The sequence below is a fragment of the Cajanus cajan genome, chromosome 7 (assembly GCF_000230855.2).
Source record: "Cajanus cajan strain Asha chromosome 7, NIPB_CcT2T_4, whole genome shotgun sequence".
NCBI classification, from domain to species: Eukaryota; Viridiplantae; Streptophyta; class Magnoliopsida; order Fabales; family Fabaceae; genus Cajanus; species Cajanus cajan.
In genome coordinates, this window is record NC_138523.1 from 13,558,016 (window position 1) to 13,575,196 (window position 17,181).

At 29.9% G+C, this 17,181-nt stretch overlaps 1 protein-coding gene and 1 long non-coding RNA gene across 2 annotated transcripts; both read right to left on the reverse strand.

Annotated features, from left to right (window-relative positions):
- Positions 1-2,699: 2,699 nt before the first annotated feature.
- LOC109787830 (annexin-like protein RJ4) lies at positions 2,700-4,836 on the reverse strand. The gene is made up of 6 exons (XM_083060731.1): positions 4,764-4,836; positions 4,198-4,343; positions 3,887-4,105; positions 3,357-3,569; positions 3,014-3,103; positions 2,700-2,903 (listed from the first exon to the last, which is right to left on the reverse strand). Exons 1-6 carry the CDS (start codon positions 4,834-4,836, stop codon positions 2,700-2,702), a joined length of 945 nt encoding a protein of 314 aa, XP_082916857.1.
- Positions 4,837-16,050: 11,214 nt separating this feature from the next.
- Positions 16,051-16,653, reverse strand: LOC114915065 (uncharacterized). The gene is made up of 2 exons (XR_003802915.2): positions 16,423-16,653; positions 16,051-16,307 (listed from the first exon to the last, which is right to left on the reverse strand). It is a non-coding gene; the product is annotated as an uncharacterized LOC114915065 (long non-coding RNA).
- Between the last annotated feature and the right edge of the window lie 528 nt (positions 16,654-17,181).

Genomic DNA, 17,181 nt, shown 5'->3' on the forward strand with positions numbered 1-17,181 from the left:
TATAAGTTATTATTAATTTTAGTCATATATAATAAACGTATAGCCTAACATAAACTAAAAAACTAATTATGAAAAATTTTAAATTTTTACTTTTTTTTTAAGAATTTGAAAATTTATTATTTTAATTTTTTTTACAAATGTTTAAATTTTAATTTTTTTTTATAAATTTTCCTTCTAAATAAGACATTTAATCTAAAAGCATTTGAAACTCATTAAAAAAAAACCTAAATTACCCCCTTAAATTTCCTAATCCATACACACTACTATTATATTTTTTTCATTACTTTTTTTTTTGGTTCGTCCCTGAAGTATCCACCGCCGACAGCAGTGACTAATCTCCTCGCTACGTTGGAGGCACCTTAAAGGGTGGGATAGCTGGCCCCAAGATCTAACGTGGCTGCATACACAAGGCAGGATTCGAACCCCTGACCTTGTTAAGCGTGGATCAACCCCTACCGCTGAACCACACGCTTGGGGCCACATAAATGTCACTATCATCTTCATTTTATTTATTTTCTAAAAAAATTTAAGAAAAATAATAAATGGAAATAAAAAAAATAAAAAGGTAGATTTCCCTTGATTTCCCTAGCTCCCTCAGCAACATGTTACTGTCCTAATTGATTATAACAAAATAGTGAAGTACATAAGTTACTTGGTTAATGTCGAACTAAACCCTAAACCATAAATACAAAATACTTTATTTCTATTTCTCATATCCTTAGATTTTCAATTGAAAAGCATATGCATGATTCTTTGAAATTACCGCCTAAAAGCCCTATTCGTTAATTCATTTTATTTTTCAGGATGTCGCATCCATTGTCGTGATCATAATCTCAATCGATTATCTTCTAGAAACTTTTTCCTTCTCAACAAATTGGAATTTTCTAATAAATCAATGTAACAGAAGATATAAATAAGTCATTGGAAGGGCCTCTTTGAATTTATTTACAGGTATTTTAAATTGAAAGAATTTTCAACTATGGTAGTAATTTGTGGGATAAACATTGTCATGATTCCCGTTTGCTGTTTTCAATTTCTTTGGATACTCCTCCACTTAAGATCATCAAGGAGAGAAAAAACAGTGGAAAGAACAAACGATTTATGTGCTAATAATATTATTTTGTCACTATTATTGGATCAACGATCATGACTATTAAACTCGGGGAAAATACCTCTAAAAAGTTGATTTAGAAAAAGACATGTATATGTCATCACGAGTAGCTTTTGAGTAAAATGGTTTTAATTTCCGTGTGATAATCTACAACAACTCCAATATATGTGCAGAAACATACATATATGGTGGAGCAAGTAAACCACCATGACTATGATTTTTAATATAATTTTTTTCCAATGATTAATGTTGGAGATCAAGTCTAAATAGTATATACAAATAGAACATTTCTCACTATACAAGTTATTATTAAAGTATCTATAAATGTCACTATTGATGAAAAGACCATTATATATATATATATATATATATATATATATATATATATATATATATATATATATATATTCTAGGAGTAAGTTTATTTGGATTTATTGCGTTCAATAATTTATGTTCTACATCAAATTTCAATAATCCAACTATTGAATTTAAAGTTCTTAGTGTATAGATCAAGTTTGCAAACTTTTAGAAAATTTAAAAATCATTTATACTTTATTTCATTAATTCAAATTGATCGATAATCATAAAATCCTCTTATACATTGATTTGAATTAATGAAATGAAGTATCAAATGATTTTCAAATTTTTTAAAGATTTGCAGACTTGATCTATGTATTAAGAGCTTTAAATTCAACGGTTGGATCGTTAAAATTTGATATAGAATATGAGTTATTGAACCGAATAAGTTTAGATAGACTTACTCTTAGAATAAACGAATTCTTCCTCATATATGTATATAAATAATGACATCTCTTAATTTACAAGTTGAAGTTGTATGATTGAATTAAATTCAAATCTTTATTCTCAATACTCTATAAAAACTTAATATATGGTCCTATTAAATCACCAGCTTTCGAATTATTATTAGATGATCTACACTCTAAACTAAACATTTGAAATATTCAATTTTCAATGAAAGAATGTGTACCGAAAATCTTATATCAATTAGTGATATTACTAGATAAGTGGGAATATGCAATTCTATATATATAATTGGGTTCACATTCATAAAATTGAACCCAAGTATTTTCACTCTAGAAATTTAATTGCAACGCTCGTTATTTTGTCGGCTTGATTTGTATTATTGACCTTGCTGATATTGAATATGGCTTGATTTGATATCAACCATGCTTATAATATGTAGTTATCGTCAAAATTTCTTTGCAATTACCGGTAAATACGAGGTCGTAATGAGATCGCAAAGACCTTGCAAACAACAATGTTACAACTACAATTGCATACCACAATTTTTAACCATGATTCAAACCCGCGATTATTCTTATTGAATGAAGAACTTTCATCATTAACTGAGATGTTCAAGTTGCCTCACACAACAAAGATAACAAAAGTTGGACTCTAAAAAGGGACTCTATGAAATCAGTTACATATATCCTTAAAATAAGTAATTAAGTTAGAACATGTTTATGTTTATATATAAATTAAAAGCGTTTTTGAAAATTTTTCTATAATAATAAAGAGTATTTTTGAATAGAATTTTTTTAAAAAATGTTTATATTGTGACAGGTTCTTAGTCTTCTTTCCCCATCAAAGTAAGGAGGAACTTCTTGTAGTCTCCAGAAGTTTCCTTGGCCACTGCATGCTCAAGATGAACACTGTTTTTCTTGTAATAGACCTCTTTGATCTCCTTCAGGTCCTTCTCAGCCCTTGTCACAATCACACGTGTCAGTGCTTCCTCATCAGTTCCAACACTTTCCATGGCATTGCGAAGAACCTATACTCAGTGGATTCATGGTTAAAATTCTTGCATCCCATGTCATGTTCAAAGAGATTGATTTTCTAATTAAGGGTCAAACTTAAAGTGAAAGTATGCAAGATTTTCACCTTCTCATAATACTTCTTATGATCATTGATGCAGCTAATGGCTAAATTGGCTGCCTTATGAAACTCATCAGACCCTTCATCGGACAATTTCTGTAAAGGAACAACAAGTTAAGAAAACTAATTGTTGCTTAATTAATTTTGTCCTGCATGAGGCCTATACTTTTTTTGTTTAAAGTTAAATATTTGGAAAAACAATTTAGAGTGAAAAATGTATTTTTAAAAGGTATGGGGAAGTATGAAAGCAAAGAAAGAGGTTCTATAGCAAGAAATCCCTTATTCAATGTGTACAAAAATCTTTCATATCAAGAAGAGAGATTAAAATAAAAAGACTTTGTTGTTGTACCTTAGTGATGGCAATGCCATGATCATCCCTGTAGCGGTTGAAAGTAGCAACAAGTTGGGTCTTGCTCCTAGTAGTAAGGATCCTAATAATTTCTCCATTACCTTTGTTCTTGTTTTTGATAGCCTCATGAAGAGCATCAGCTTCAGATTCTGCCAATTTTGCATTAATTTCACTGCCACCATATCTAAATGAGCTCACCAACCCCACCAATAGCTGCAAAAGAAATTGACCAAATACTAATTAGATAAAGAATAATCACCCCTTAAGCAATTCTCTCTTCACTTCATTCTCTTCAAATGCCATAGCTAGTCTAAATAAATGTACAAAATTATGCAAGAAAAAACATACATGAATTATTTCCTTCAAGTATTTTTATGTTTGTTTATCAAAAAGTTAGAATCTCATCTCATCAATTAGTATAATAAAAGCTTGTATTAAAAGTCGATCTAGATTACTCATATGAAACTTCAATTTTGATCATGGCATATTTAAAGAACTATATCTAAATTTTGTTGAATTATATGACTTGCCCGGCCAAGATGGCCGGTGGTATTAGCAGCCACATCTTCCTCCAAGGAACGCTTGTATCTGTTGTGGTAGGCACGCCTCACAACAAAAAACTCTTCAGGTGAAAGGACACAGGAAATTTCCACTATCACTTGGTAGTTTTTGTCAGCACTCTTGAGAGCTAAATTGGCCAACAAAGCCTCACGTTCTGCAGGTTCCCATATCCAACGGTACATGGCTCTCTGTTTGGTACAACCCCACACAATAATTCATTAGTGAATCAATAATAAAAGCATCCAAAACTTTTGAAATTGTTATTGCCAATTTTGTGTACTTCAAAGTCACCAGAGAGCTCAGATTCAAGGCGTTTGATGAGGTCCTCTTGGAAGAGATTGTGGTATGCTTCTCTGATTTGGGTCCTTTGGGTAGCATTTCTATGGCCTAGTATTGATATAATGGCTTTTCCATCAGCTCCCCAACCTACAAAGTTTTTGAAAACTTAGTCAGGGATAAAAATTTCATGTAATATGAACAATACCATAGGTGATGTTATTCTCTAGTCGGAATTAGAATTTTACTTTAAAAATTTGCACAATAAGATATCTTATTATATTTCAATGTATATTACTCTAACTTTGATAGAAGAATATCACTAATAGTACTTACAATAATTTTATAGAGATAGATAAATCACCCCTTAAAAACAAATATGCCATATTAATGAGCTATTTTGAGTTTCTAACAAATTGTTAGTGTTGTATATGGGGAAAAACCAATGTTTTACACTGATAAATGATTGTTATGTGTGAATGAAGGATTGAAAATTTGATCATGGACTAGCAATATATGCTTAAATGAATGTTAGAAAATTAAAGGAAATGAGAAGTTGGATCATGTGACCTTTGACAGCCTTTCGGATAGATTCAGCATCTTCCACAGGAGAGTGGTTGGAAGGAGCAATCAGCGTAGCCATGGTTCAATTGATGCTTTTTACTCTATGCTTCTGAGTAGTTAAGTTAATATATACACACGCACATGTAAGTTATATAACCTATGTCACCTATTGTTGTAAAATTAAAATTAAAAATAAAAACCTATATTACCTATGATACCAAAAATCTGAACAGATCTGCGTTTACAATGCTCTCTTCAGAATAGTGCCATATTCGATTTTTATTTAAAACTAGCTGGGCCATTCTAAAGGGTATCTTAAAAGTTATATTTTTTTTACACCAAAATGTTATAATAGTTAATAAGTGAAAAATTACATTTTATTAAAATTATGTTTAGTGTATTAAAATATTATTAAATAAATAATATTTTACTAATGTTAAGTTGATTTGATTGATACTCTAGTTGGCTTTCAAACTTCAAAATTTTAGATTTGATAAAAGAATGATTTTGAGAGAGATAACCTTAATCCAGTCAAAGTTTCCAGAGAATATATTACACATATTTTGTATATTTTATCTAATAGTAAATATTTAGTATTTCTATGTCTTTTCATCAATCAATCAATTTAAGGGATAATACATATATATGAAGAAGAATAATTAACATTTTCTTTATGTTAAAATTATTAACTTCATAATAGGAAATGTACTATTATTTTTTTCTCTTATTTATGGTAAGTGAACTAAATAGTTAATGTTTTTTTTTGGTATTGGAAATACTTAAGAATTAAGTAAAAATAAAAATATAATAAAAATCACAATTAATATTAATTTAAATTTTTATGTTTATAAATAAATAGAAGTAAATAATATTTAAAAAATAAATTAGTCAAATAAATAAATAAAAATATATTTTTAGTCTCAAAGTATTTCACAATTTTGTTTTAATCACCATAAAAAAATTATTGTTTCATTTCATGCATTTTAAGAAAAAGATGTGTTTTCTTTTTGAAAACAATATATAAAGGGAATACTCTCTTTTGGTATTTACTTTTTTTAACAAATTATACTCTTGTATTGTATTTTGTTTTATTTCGTTAATTTATATTTAAAGATTTATAACAATATATGAAGGGATACCCTCTTTCAATATCCACTTTTTTAATGACAATTATACATAGGGATATAGAGATAATTTCATTACTTCGAGTCCTTGTCCCATATGTCTTTGTCCTCATAGTTAGAGCTGTCAAAACGGGCTAGCTTGGCCCATGTGGGCCGGCCCACCTTGACCCACTTTAAAAACAAGTCAACCCAACTCGGTCTACTTTTGATTTTCTCAAAAAAAATTTTGACCCGGCCCGGCCTACCACGGGTTGGTGGGTTATACGGGCCAGCCCACCAGCCCACCAAAAGTTAAAAAAAATTATCAACAAAATTCAAAATTTTAAATTAATTATAAATTAACATAATAGTCATAAAATTAGTATCATTAATAGTCATAAGTCATAACTTATCATACAAAATTAAATACAAATCATGATAAAAGTCTAAAATAAAAATTTTTAATACCCCATCATACAAAATTAACTACAAATCATACTTAAATTTTTATTGTAAAAAAAATTGATGGGTTGGTGGGCTACCCGGCCCACCACAGGTTCAGCCCGGGTGAGCCAAGTCAAAATGGACCGGGTTAAAATATACTCACCTACTATAAAACTTTAATTTTTTTTGCCCGACCCGGTCTATTTTCAAATTTAAGGTTATCTTTAGTCAAAGAGTCCAAAATACACTATATTTACCTTTAATAATGTGATTATTAGTCTTCAGTCATATATGACCAAGAGAAAAAAGAAAGATATTTATAAAAACTCTAACATTCAAGTCAATCCTTAGTTTTATAATTAATATTGTAATAAATGTAAAAAGTATACCTTTTACCCCTAAAACCATTAGGCATGGGCTGAGACAAGTCAATTCTAAAGTCTCATTACTTAATTACTTTTACCAACATTTCTCAATTATTTGTAGCCCTCGGCTCCAAATAGAGGAGTATTCAATTTTACTCCTTCAATTATCTCCTTTCAATATATGTAGTCCTCAACCACAAATGAAGGAGTATTCAATTTTACCCCTCGACTAACCCCTTCTAGTATATATTATATTTTATTATTTTCCTATACTAATTTATATTTAAGAATAAATTAAAATATATACAAAAATATAATTATTTTCTTTAAAATTAAGAACTTTCCATTTTTTGAATTAAAATATTAATTTATTTAATATTTTTTTTTACATAGATACGAAATACATTCTTCCGCTGCTAATAACCATGATATTGATAAGGTCAAGATAAAGGGAAGTAAGTGGGAGGGTGGGAAGCAATTTGTTGTTCTTAACAATGGAGTTCTTTGTTGTGATTTTTTTTAAATTTTATTTATTTATTTTTATTTTATTTTATTTTTATTTATTTATTTATAGATTTTCATACTTCTATATCATTAAAATTTAATTGATGTAGAAAATTATTTTTATTATATATAGGTGACATTTACATTTATACAATTGATATAGAATATTCATTATAACTGATATGTCGTCTTTGTATTAGTAAATGTAACTATTTTTAATAATAATAATAATAATAATAATAATAATTTATAATAATATGTAAAAGAAATATCCTTTTTATGTTCACCTTTTTAAAAGATAAATATATTTTTATATTGTATTTTATTTTTTCATCAATTTATCTTTAAAGATAAAATAATAAAAAATAATTCTCCTCTTTAAAAATAATAACTATCCACTTTTTTCTTTAAATCATTAGTTAATTTATTTTTTCACAGAATCATGTCATTTTTCTTACTGATATTAGTAATCACTGGTATTTAAGTTTGTACAATATACAAACATGTTCATTATATAATTAAAATTTATAATAAATTACATATAAAAATAATACTATATTTGAATATATAATTTATATTTAAAATTAGTATACATAAATATTTACAAATATATAAATTATATTTTTAATTTATGGTAAATAATTTATATAGTAACAAAAAATTTATTTTTAAATATTTATATTTAATTAATAAATAATTATGATAAATAAATATCAAATTATATAAGAAGTTAAGAAAATTTTTATAATTTCTTTTATTGAAGAAAAACTCTTAAAAACACTCTCATGTAAAACAAATATTTATATTTAATATATAAGGATTGATTACAAGTGTTAATAGTACTCTCATGTAAAACAAATATTTATATTTAATATATAAGGATTGATTACAAGTGTTAATAGTACTGTTTGATTCTATTTTTATCTTAAAAATTATCTGAACCAAATAAGAAAATTAAGTGTGATTCGATTTGGTTTAAATGAATTATAAAATCCAAACTAAAACAAACCAATCTTTTGTGATTTTATTTGATTTGGTTTTTGTGGTTTTAAAAATTTCTTATTTATAAATCTACTGAAATGTGTAATATTATATTATTTGTAAATACTAAAATATTTTATCACTTAATGTATTTAATACTAACTTTTATCTTATTATTTTAGTAATAATATATTTTTAATACAATTTTAGTTATCATATTAAATATTTTTCATATATAATTTGTCACTTAAAATAAATATTTATAAATATTATAAATAAATCATAATTTTTCATTCTAAAATTTAATTTAATAACTTGTAATTTTATAAAATATGTTTTATATATTATAACATATATTTGAAGAGAAAAATACTTTTTAAAACATAGGACGGTGCATTCTTGTCACTGTAGTAAGTGAAATTTTTTGGCAAAATGGTTCCACCGTCCGCGCGGACCTAATCACGAAAGTATAGGATTAGTACATTAAATTTTAGGCAAAATAAAAGGGAGAATGATGAAAATTAATTATCTCTTCACTACTATACACAACACTTTCTTTCTATGTAGAGTAAAATAGGTTTTTAGGTCGGTTCCAACCAATGTATTAAGTCTCAATATTTTATGTAAGCTAAATAATCGAGATAATAAGTGTATTTTTAATGTCGATTATTTTTAATCGATGCATAATGATAATTAAAATTTGTGTCATGGATACATTTTAATGTCATCTATTGTGTAAGTTATTTTTATTATATTATGTTACATCATACTATAAACATTCATGTAAACAAATATTTTTAAGAATTTATTTTTTTAGTAGAAAAGCTTGCAAAAACATTTATAATTTTGGAAATAAGTTGTTCATAAGTTTATTTTTTATTTTTTATTTGTATAATATGAAGTTTGGACATGCATGATTTTTTTTATACAATTTATATTCATAAAAAATAATATCTTCACCACCGTTCGTGCGGACCTAATCACGAAAGTATAGGATTAGTATAAGAATTTATTTTTTTTAGTAGAAAAGCTTGCAAAAACATTTATAAGTTTGGAAATAAGTTGTTCATAAGTTTTTTTTTTAATATGAAGTTTGGACATGCATGATTATTTTTATACAATTTATATTCATAAAAAATAATATCTTCACCTTGTAATTATGTGTTAGCAATGTGTAAACATGTCATTCAACAACTTAAATAATTTTGAAAAACTTTTATCACTTCATCCATTTTTTGTCTTAAGACCGAATAATCTTAATAGCAATAACAATCATGTGAAATTAGTACAACTTGAATATAAAGATATCCTTGTATCACTAACTAAATTATCATATACTTGTGCACGTTAGAAAGAATCATCTCTAGCATAAAAAAAATCATATTTTCTAGTCAATCATTATTGTCAAAATCAACTTCTACGATTTCTATTTGAGACATGTGACAACCTTCTACTCCAAATTATTGATTATGATATTATTAAGAAGATGCATTTTTTTAAAATATTAAATAAAAAGATTTTTTCTTCATTTGTACTATAAAAGGGTTCACACATCTTAAATTATTGAATGAAAACTTCAATTAATAAATAAGCAAACTAAGTTCATAAATGGAGGCATAAAACTAACCTTTTACAAAATCCTCAAATAACCTGATCAACTCTTGCATGAAGTTCAACTTAAACGAGAAATACAACCACAAAAACAACAAGAGAAGTGAAAATATATCTCACAAATGTATAACACATATAAACAATATGGATAGAGTCTAAAATCATATATAAACACCATTCAAGCCAATAGAAACATTAGTAAATAATACTCAAATTAACATCCAACAAATTTTCAGAACCCGAAAACTTCTTATCTTACCCACAGATGGTTTGGTCCTCCATTTTGAAAATCTCATCGATTAGGGAATGCCCGAAAACTAGACTAATCCCTGATCAATGATTTTTGAAAAGGTTCGAAGGAGTTGTCACCGATATTTTACTCAAAACATCAAAAAAAGAAAAGAATTTTGAAAAGTCAATTATGGCCTTCATAGTCAGAATTGGGTTTAGGGATCGTTTACATGTAGGGAAGGTATTAAGCACCCTACAAAGTCCTAAATGATGGAGGCCCATGGGCCAAGGGTCCAGTCACTAAGGCTATGGTCAAGAGACTAGAGGAGGAGTGAGCCAACACTAAGGAAAAGCCCATGGCACTTTTTAGTTGGGTTGTACACTAAAATCCCAAGTAGTTTAGGTTTGGGCCATTTAGGCTTGTATCTTGTTTTTAGACCTTGTATTTTGGGTCAAGTAGCATAGGTTTATTTTAGGCCATGTATTTTGGCCATTTATGAAATAATCCCATGTGAGTTTACATTTAGTGTCATTTGAGACACATTTAAGGACTAATTAGAGTCATGTGACCGACTATGTGGGTGGTGCACATGGTGTGACTCAAATTCACCTCAAATGTGAATCAAATCACATTTATATGTAAACCCCACATGTAGCACATGGAGGAGTTGAAATCTAGGAGTGGAAATTCAAATTTGAATTTTAGGCGCCAATAGTTAAAATTAACCATGCCATGGTTAATTCTAACTCTCGATCACTCTTGGCTTCCTTGGCTCACTTTCGTGGCTTATATATAGATTAGGACCATGTATGATGGAAGAAAGTTGAAGGAGTGATGGAAGTTCTCCTCCAATCTCCATCTTCAAGTCCAATCGTTCTCTTGAGGTCTTCAATGATGATTTTGATGAAGCAAACACAAGCTCCAAAGCTTGTAGAAACAACAAGGAATGTCCGGTTTCTTCCTTGAAGAGAAGGAAGAATGGTGAACCAAGGCACAAAGGGGGAACTCCTTTGTGAAGGTTCCTAGGGAGAGAGTGATTCTCCACGGATACTAAGACTCTTGGAAGAGAGAATTTGTGAGAAAATTTTGATTCATTAAGTCCAAAAGTGATTACAAATGAAAGGAATAGACTTATATAGAGTATGGTAGCTTGTGGAGCAAGCTAAGCTTAACCATGGTTCAAGAGAACCATGGTTGACTTAGTTTGACCGTCCACCATGGTTTGGGAGGCTTGTGGAGCAAGCTTCTAACTTAGTAGCTTGGGAAGCAAGCTAAGTTAAAAGCTTGTAGCACAAGCTTCCCAAAGGCACCAAAGGTAAGAAGCAAATCTGGCCATGGTTTGGGAGGGGCAGCCTTGGGCTTGTTTTCTCCATTTGTCCAATCCAAATAATTTGGAATTGGTTTAATTAGGTTCACCCAATGATGGTGGGACCTAGCTAAATCAATTCCTTGAAAAATATGGAGGAAAACAAGTCCAATATGTAAAAATTGGCCTAGGTCCAACTCTAGCCCATTTACTACTTACACCCTCATACCTTTCTAATTGTCATCCCACTTCTACTACTAAAAAATGTAAAATGAGTGACCTTTAATACAAGGTCAAATGGAGTAAAAGTCTCCAAAGAACCTACCCTAAATACACAATAGAATAGTCTATAAAAAGGAAACAAAGTGCCTCACAAATACAAAGGTAAAAAGGAACCTATACAAATGAACTAGGTCTTCTCTTCAAGATATGGTGGTCCACATGGAGATTAGCTTGGGCTTAGAAAGCCCATTAACCTTCAAGCTATCCAATCCCTCCTATATGCTCCTGGCCATAGCTCTAGTAATTGGGTCCTTGGCCCATTGTCCATCAATGTATCATTCTCACTTTTGAGTATTATTTGAGAGTAAACTTCTGCATTTTCTCTCAAAGCTGAGAGTCACCTAGAGTGAGGGGAAACCATACTTTCACCTTGAGATTTCCTATTTGTAGCCTTGGAATTCTATCCGAGGAGCTTAGGAAAATCTTCTCCAACTCTTCTTTTTCTTTTCATTTGACTCAAACCTTAAAGATTTCTCAAGGACTCAAGAAGGAGTAACGTGTAAAGAATCATGGAGTTCATTAATCTAGGACTCCATCACTAAATTGGTACCCTATGATTAAATTAGCATGATAAAGAATAATAATTTCAATATCTTATTCCCCTTTTGGTTATTTACATGTTACTTTTATGCTATAATTTCATGTGAAGGTGGAGGGTTTAAACCCCTAAACGTTTAAAATAGTATGTCTACATGATTGCTTAATTATTTATATTGATTATTTAGAAGAAAAAAATCATAGAGAGAGAGAAAGAGAAAGAGATTTAATAGTAATACTTCCGAAGCAAGCTTTATAGAATTCTTCTTCAAATGTGGGGATCAGGTACTTTTTGGCATCCTTTCACTTTACAAAAGTCCTTACAACGCTTAAGAAATACAAGAGATAGAGGGAAAAGAGATTTGTGAACTAGAACTACTAGAAACAAGTCAAAGATAACATCTTTTCTATGAATTTTTGCTTCTTTTCCACCGTGCATGAGGACACGTATTTATAGGTGTCAGACTAACTGGAACGACCGTTCTGGGTTTCGGAACTTGGTGTTCCAAGCTAGGGTTTAAAGCCAATTTTTGAATTGGAAACGGGTCATTTTGATTTCGAAACGGGTCGTTCCCAAATGCCTTTCTACATACAAATTTATGGGCCAAAATGGCCCATTCAGATTGGGAATAATTCATTTTAACTCAGGTCATAGAAATCACAACAAGTAGTGTAGAGAGGCCAACACAATAATACGCATCATCACAGCATGCGACCTATAGAGGCTGACACAATAATACTCATCATCCCAAGCATGCGGTCTGGAGAGGTCGGCACAATAATACTCATCATCATAAGCAGGCAGCTTCAAGAGGCAGATAGCCTCAAGAAGTAGGCAGCCTCAAGAGGTTGGCACAATAATACTCAAAATCATAATAGGTGGCCTAAAGAGGCCGACACAATAATACTCATCATCACAAGCAGGCGATCTAGAGAAATCAACATAACAATACTCATCATCACAATAGTACGCCTAGTGAGGCATTACAATACTTACATGGCAGGAACAACACCAGAATCCCTGTCATCCATCCCTAGTAAAGACGTTTGGAGAGGCATCATAATACTCACATGGCAGGAATGACACGAAGTTCTTACTAACGTTAAGACTCATCAACAAAGACAACTTAAGATGGGAGCACATCGAGCTCCTTCTACCGGTCATCACTAAGGCAACCTCCATTATGAATCAAGCAAATAAATGAGGTCACCACCAAATTCGTCGAATGGAGAAAGGTCAAGATCACAAGATCACGATCCTACAGACAACTTCTCTGCCCACAAATATAGAGGCATTTCTCAACAAATCATTAACTCAGATTAATCATCAAACACCACGCCTTGGGCTGGCTAAAGCCTTAATATCAGTTAGCCTAAAGAGGTTGAGCTCAGAAAATACTTACTTCCCTCACTTGTACACAACAAAGCCATAAGGGAATGTTTGGAGAGACGGTACTCATCATGACTTGGGCTAATTGGAAGCCCCAATACTAGTCCAGCCTAGAGAGATTGAGCTCATAATATACTCATAATATACTTCACGATCACAAACAAGCAATCAAAAAAAGTAGCATGGAGCATCTACGTGAAGATAAAAGATCAGGTGGTACAATTTTCCATCCTTATTCCTCAATGGAGTACGCAACCCAATACTCAACTACTTTGAAGAGTAAGGATACGGGAAAACCGATCTATCCGAAGAAATCAATCTAGAAGCACCTGCATGCAGGGACAAAGAAAGAACCCAAACGAAATGTCTACATCTTTATTTACCTTTGGAAAAGCAACACATGGCCATCTAAAGTACATGTAAAGAAGGGAACCTATAGACATCCAATTTTGTTCGAGATACCAAAACAAGACAAAGGACTACTAAAACCAGGCAATAGGTCCTTGAAGGCCTAACATGACATCAGAGTGGACCAGAATAGCATCAGAAGGCCTAGAAGATCAAAAATACCAAATTAGGAGCTTAGAACGAGTTGTTCCCAATCTAGAACAGGTCATTCCAAACCACCAAAAAAGCCTGAAAACCTTAGGTTAAAACAGGTCATTCCCAATCCGGAACGGGCCATTTTGACCTAGGTTGTTATGAACAAAATAACAGTTTGGAATAGCTTGTTTCAATCTTGAATTAGGTCATTCCAAATTAAAATATTTGCCATAATAAACTAACCTAGAACAACCCATTTCACTGATCAAAATGGCCATTCTAGTTGGTTTTGATGCCTATAAATAGGTGTCTCATCCATAGTGCAAAGAGACCGAAAATAGACCAGAAAAGGAAAATTAGAGTCTTTTCACCCGTTTCAGTATACTTAGTTCTGAAAAACTTCTCTCTATCTCCCTCTTTTGTAATTCTTGAGTGTTTGTGAGGTCTTTTGTAGAGGGAAGGATTATCAAAATGTGCCTTTAACTCAACATTAGAAGAATATTCTATAAAAGCTCGCTTCGGAGGTAATTTTTTTTTTATTATCAATTCTTTCTTTCTTCTCTATTTATCTAAATTGTTTTATTCATATATTATTGTCATGAATATCTAATCATCATGTACACCATAATATTTTCAAACGTTTGGGGTATGAACCCCTATTTTTATAAATAATTGTAATGTAAATAACATTAACTAATAAAAGGGGATAAAATATTTAAATTATTATTTATTATTATGATAATATCTTCATAGGGTACTGATTTAGGCGTTGTAGGGTGTCTAACACCTTTCCTACACGTAATCGACTCCTGAATCCAATTCTGGCCATGAAGGCTATTATTGTAATTTCAAAAATCTTTTCTTTTTTCGAGATTTTGAGTAAAATATCGGTGGTAACTCCTTCGAACTCTTTTTTAAAACCATTGGTTAGGGAGTAGTCTAGTTTTTGAGCATTCCCTTACTGATGAGATTTTCAAACGGAAGTCCAAACCATCTATGAGCTAGATAAAAATTTATTGAGTTCTAACAAGGCCCAGTAAAGGCCCAATTACTAGCTTCACCTACACATTTTCTACTTGCTACCCCACTACTAAAACTAAAAATATGCAAATCTATGACCTTTAATACAAGATCAAATGAAAAAATAGTCCTCAAGCAACATACCCTATAATCCTAAGGATATGACCTATAAAGAAAGATAAAGGTTCCTTACAAACACAAAGGCAAAATAGGCCTATACATGTATCTATTATATACAAGGTAAAAGAACTCAAACTATATAAGTTTTGTACAATAAAGACTATAAGACTAAAAAAGCGGAATCATACTCAATTCTCATATAAAGCATATGTCTAAGAAACACGTCCTCTGTAAAAGCCTCCTCAAGCCTCCTAACTATAGACCCAGTTAAAGGTCCAATGGTCTTCAAATAAGAACTCTCTATGGATGGTCCTCCATCAAGATGTTATTAAGTGTATTGCTATCAAATTTATGTACCAACTAATGCATAAGAAATGCATTTGCTAGTTGCTCACTTTATATAATTTTTATTTTCGAAACAAATATCATTGTCCTTGAAGTAGATTATATTTTTTTCATTGGTCAACATTTGCATTGACAACTAAAAACAATGTTTACCTTTAGATTTTAGTGATATATATATATATATATATATATATATATATATATATATATATATATATACTAATAATACACAATAATTTAAGATAGGCTACTTAATTTTTCTACATAAAGCTTTTTCATTTTATTTTTTGATAATTTAAACAACTAATTATGCCAATCCAAATCTACTTTTTTTAATAAACATGTTATTACACACACATAAGAAAATCAAAATAATCGTGTAAGTCAATAGGTGTCATACTAGTTAAAATTACATATCTTGTAGTAAGTCCATGGAGTAGAGGGTATAAATTCTAACTTTAGACAATATATCTATCATGCACGCCAAAAGTTTATGGAAGATTTTTGAAATAACAAAACCAATTTATTTTGCTGTTTTATTCATTTTGTTGAACATTTCATAAATACAGAAGGTGAGCAACATGACTGTTGCAGAAAACATGCTCAACATGGATAATAACAAACACATGTATTCCCTGGGCCATTACATATTCCTTTTGCTAAGCGTCCATAACGGTTATTGCATGCCATTGAACAAACATCTGTCATACAAGGAGCAAACAACGTTGCTTGACACTCTTTTGCATTTGCCAATTGCATTTGATTTCCTATAGCACAAGATACACCCAGTCACCCATGCATTAGTAAGAATTAGCCAAAATTGTAAAGAACATCTTATTAATTATAATTAAATAACTTCAATTAAAATAAAGCAGAGCATACCAAAACCAATAGAAAGAACAAACAAGAGAATTGAAAAATAATAGATGATTTTCATATTTTAATTTTGTGAGATAGTATCAAATATCCAATAACGAGATTAGGTGAGGTGCTTGAACTATTTTTTTTTTAAAGATGTCAAACTATATATATATATATATATATATATACTAAAAACTTTAACTTTATTCAATTTATATAATTTATTTAATAAATAACTAAATTGATTTTACAAATAATTAATACAATTAATGTTGTTTCTTTGACCACGGACTATATATAATTAAAAAAATTAATATTAAAAATAATTAATATCTATAAAATTATTTATAATACAATTAATATTATAAATAATGAAATCTTTGACTAACTTTTTTGACACCAAAAATAATTTTGAAAGTTAATTTTTCTAACTTCATATTTTGGACATTCCTTATTATATGTATTTCCATTTCATAAAATAAAAAATGTCATCTTATTTATTGGTACGCATGTGTGTGTTTAATATTCTAGTTTTGATGATAGTAAAGTGATAACCTTTATATTAACTAATATTTGTCTAAGTCATTTCATGTATCATGTATCTAACCATGTAGAAGGAATAAAGAACAAAATCGCTATTATAATAAACATATTATAAAAACACGTAAAGTTAAAGAAGTGAAAACACTCAATAATATTGGTTAGTTAATGTATGCATCTAATGTCCAACGCTGTGAGACCAAAGCCAACGTCCCTTAACTGTTCACAAGTCCAATGCTT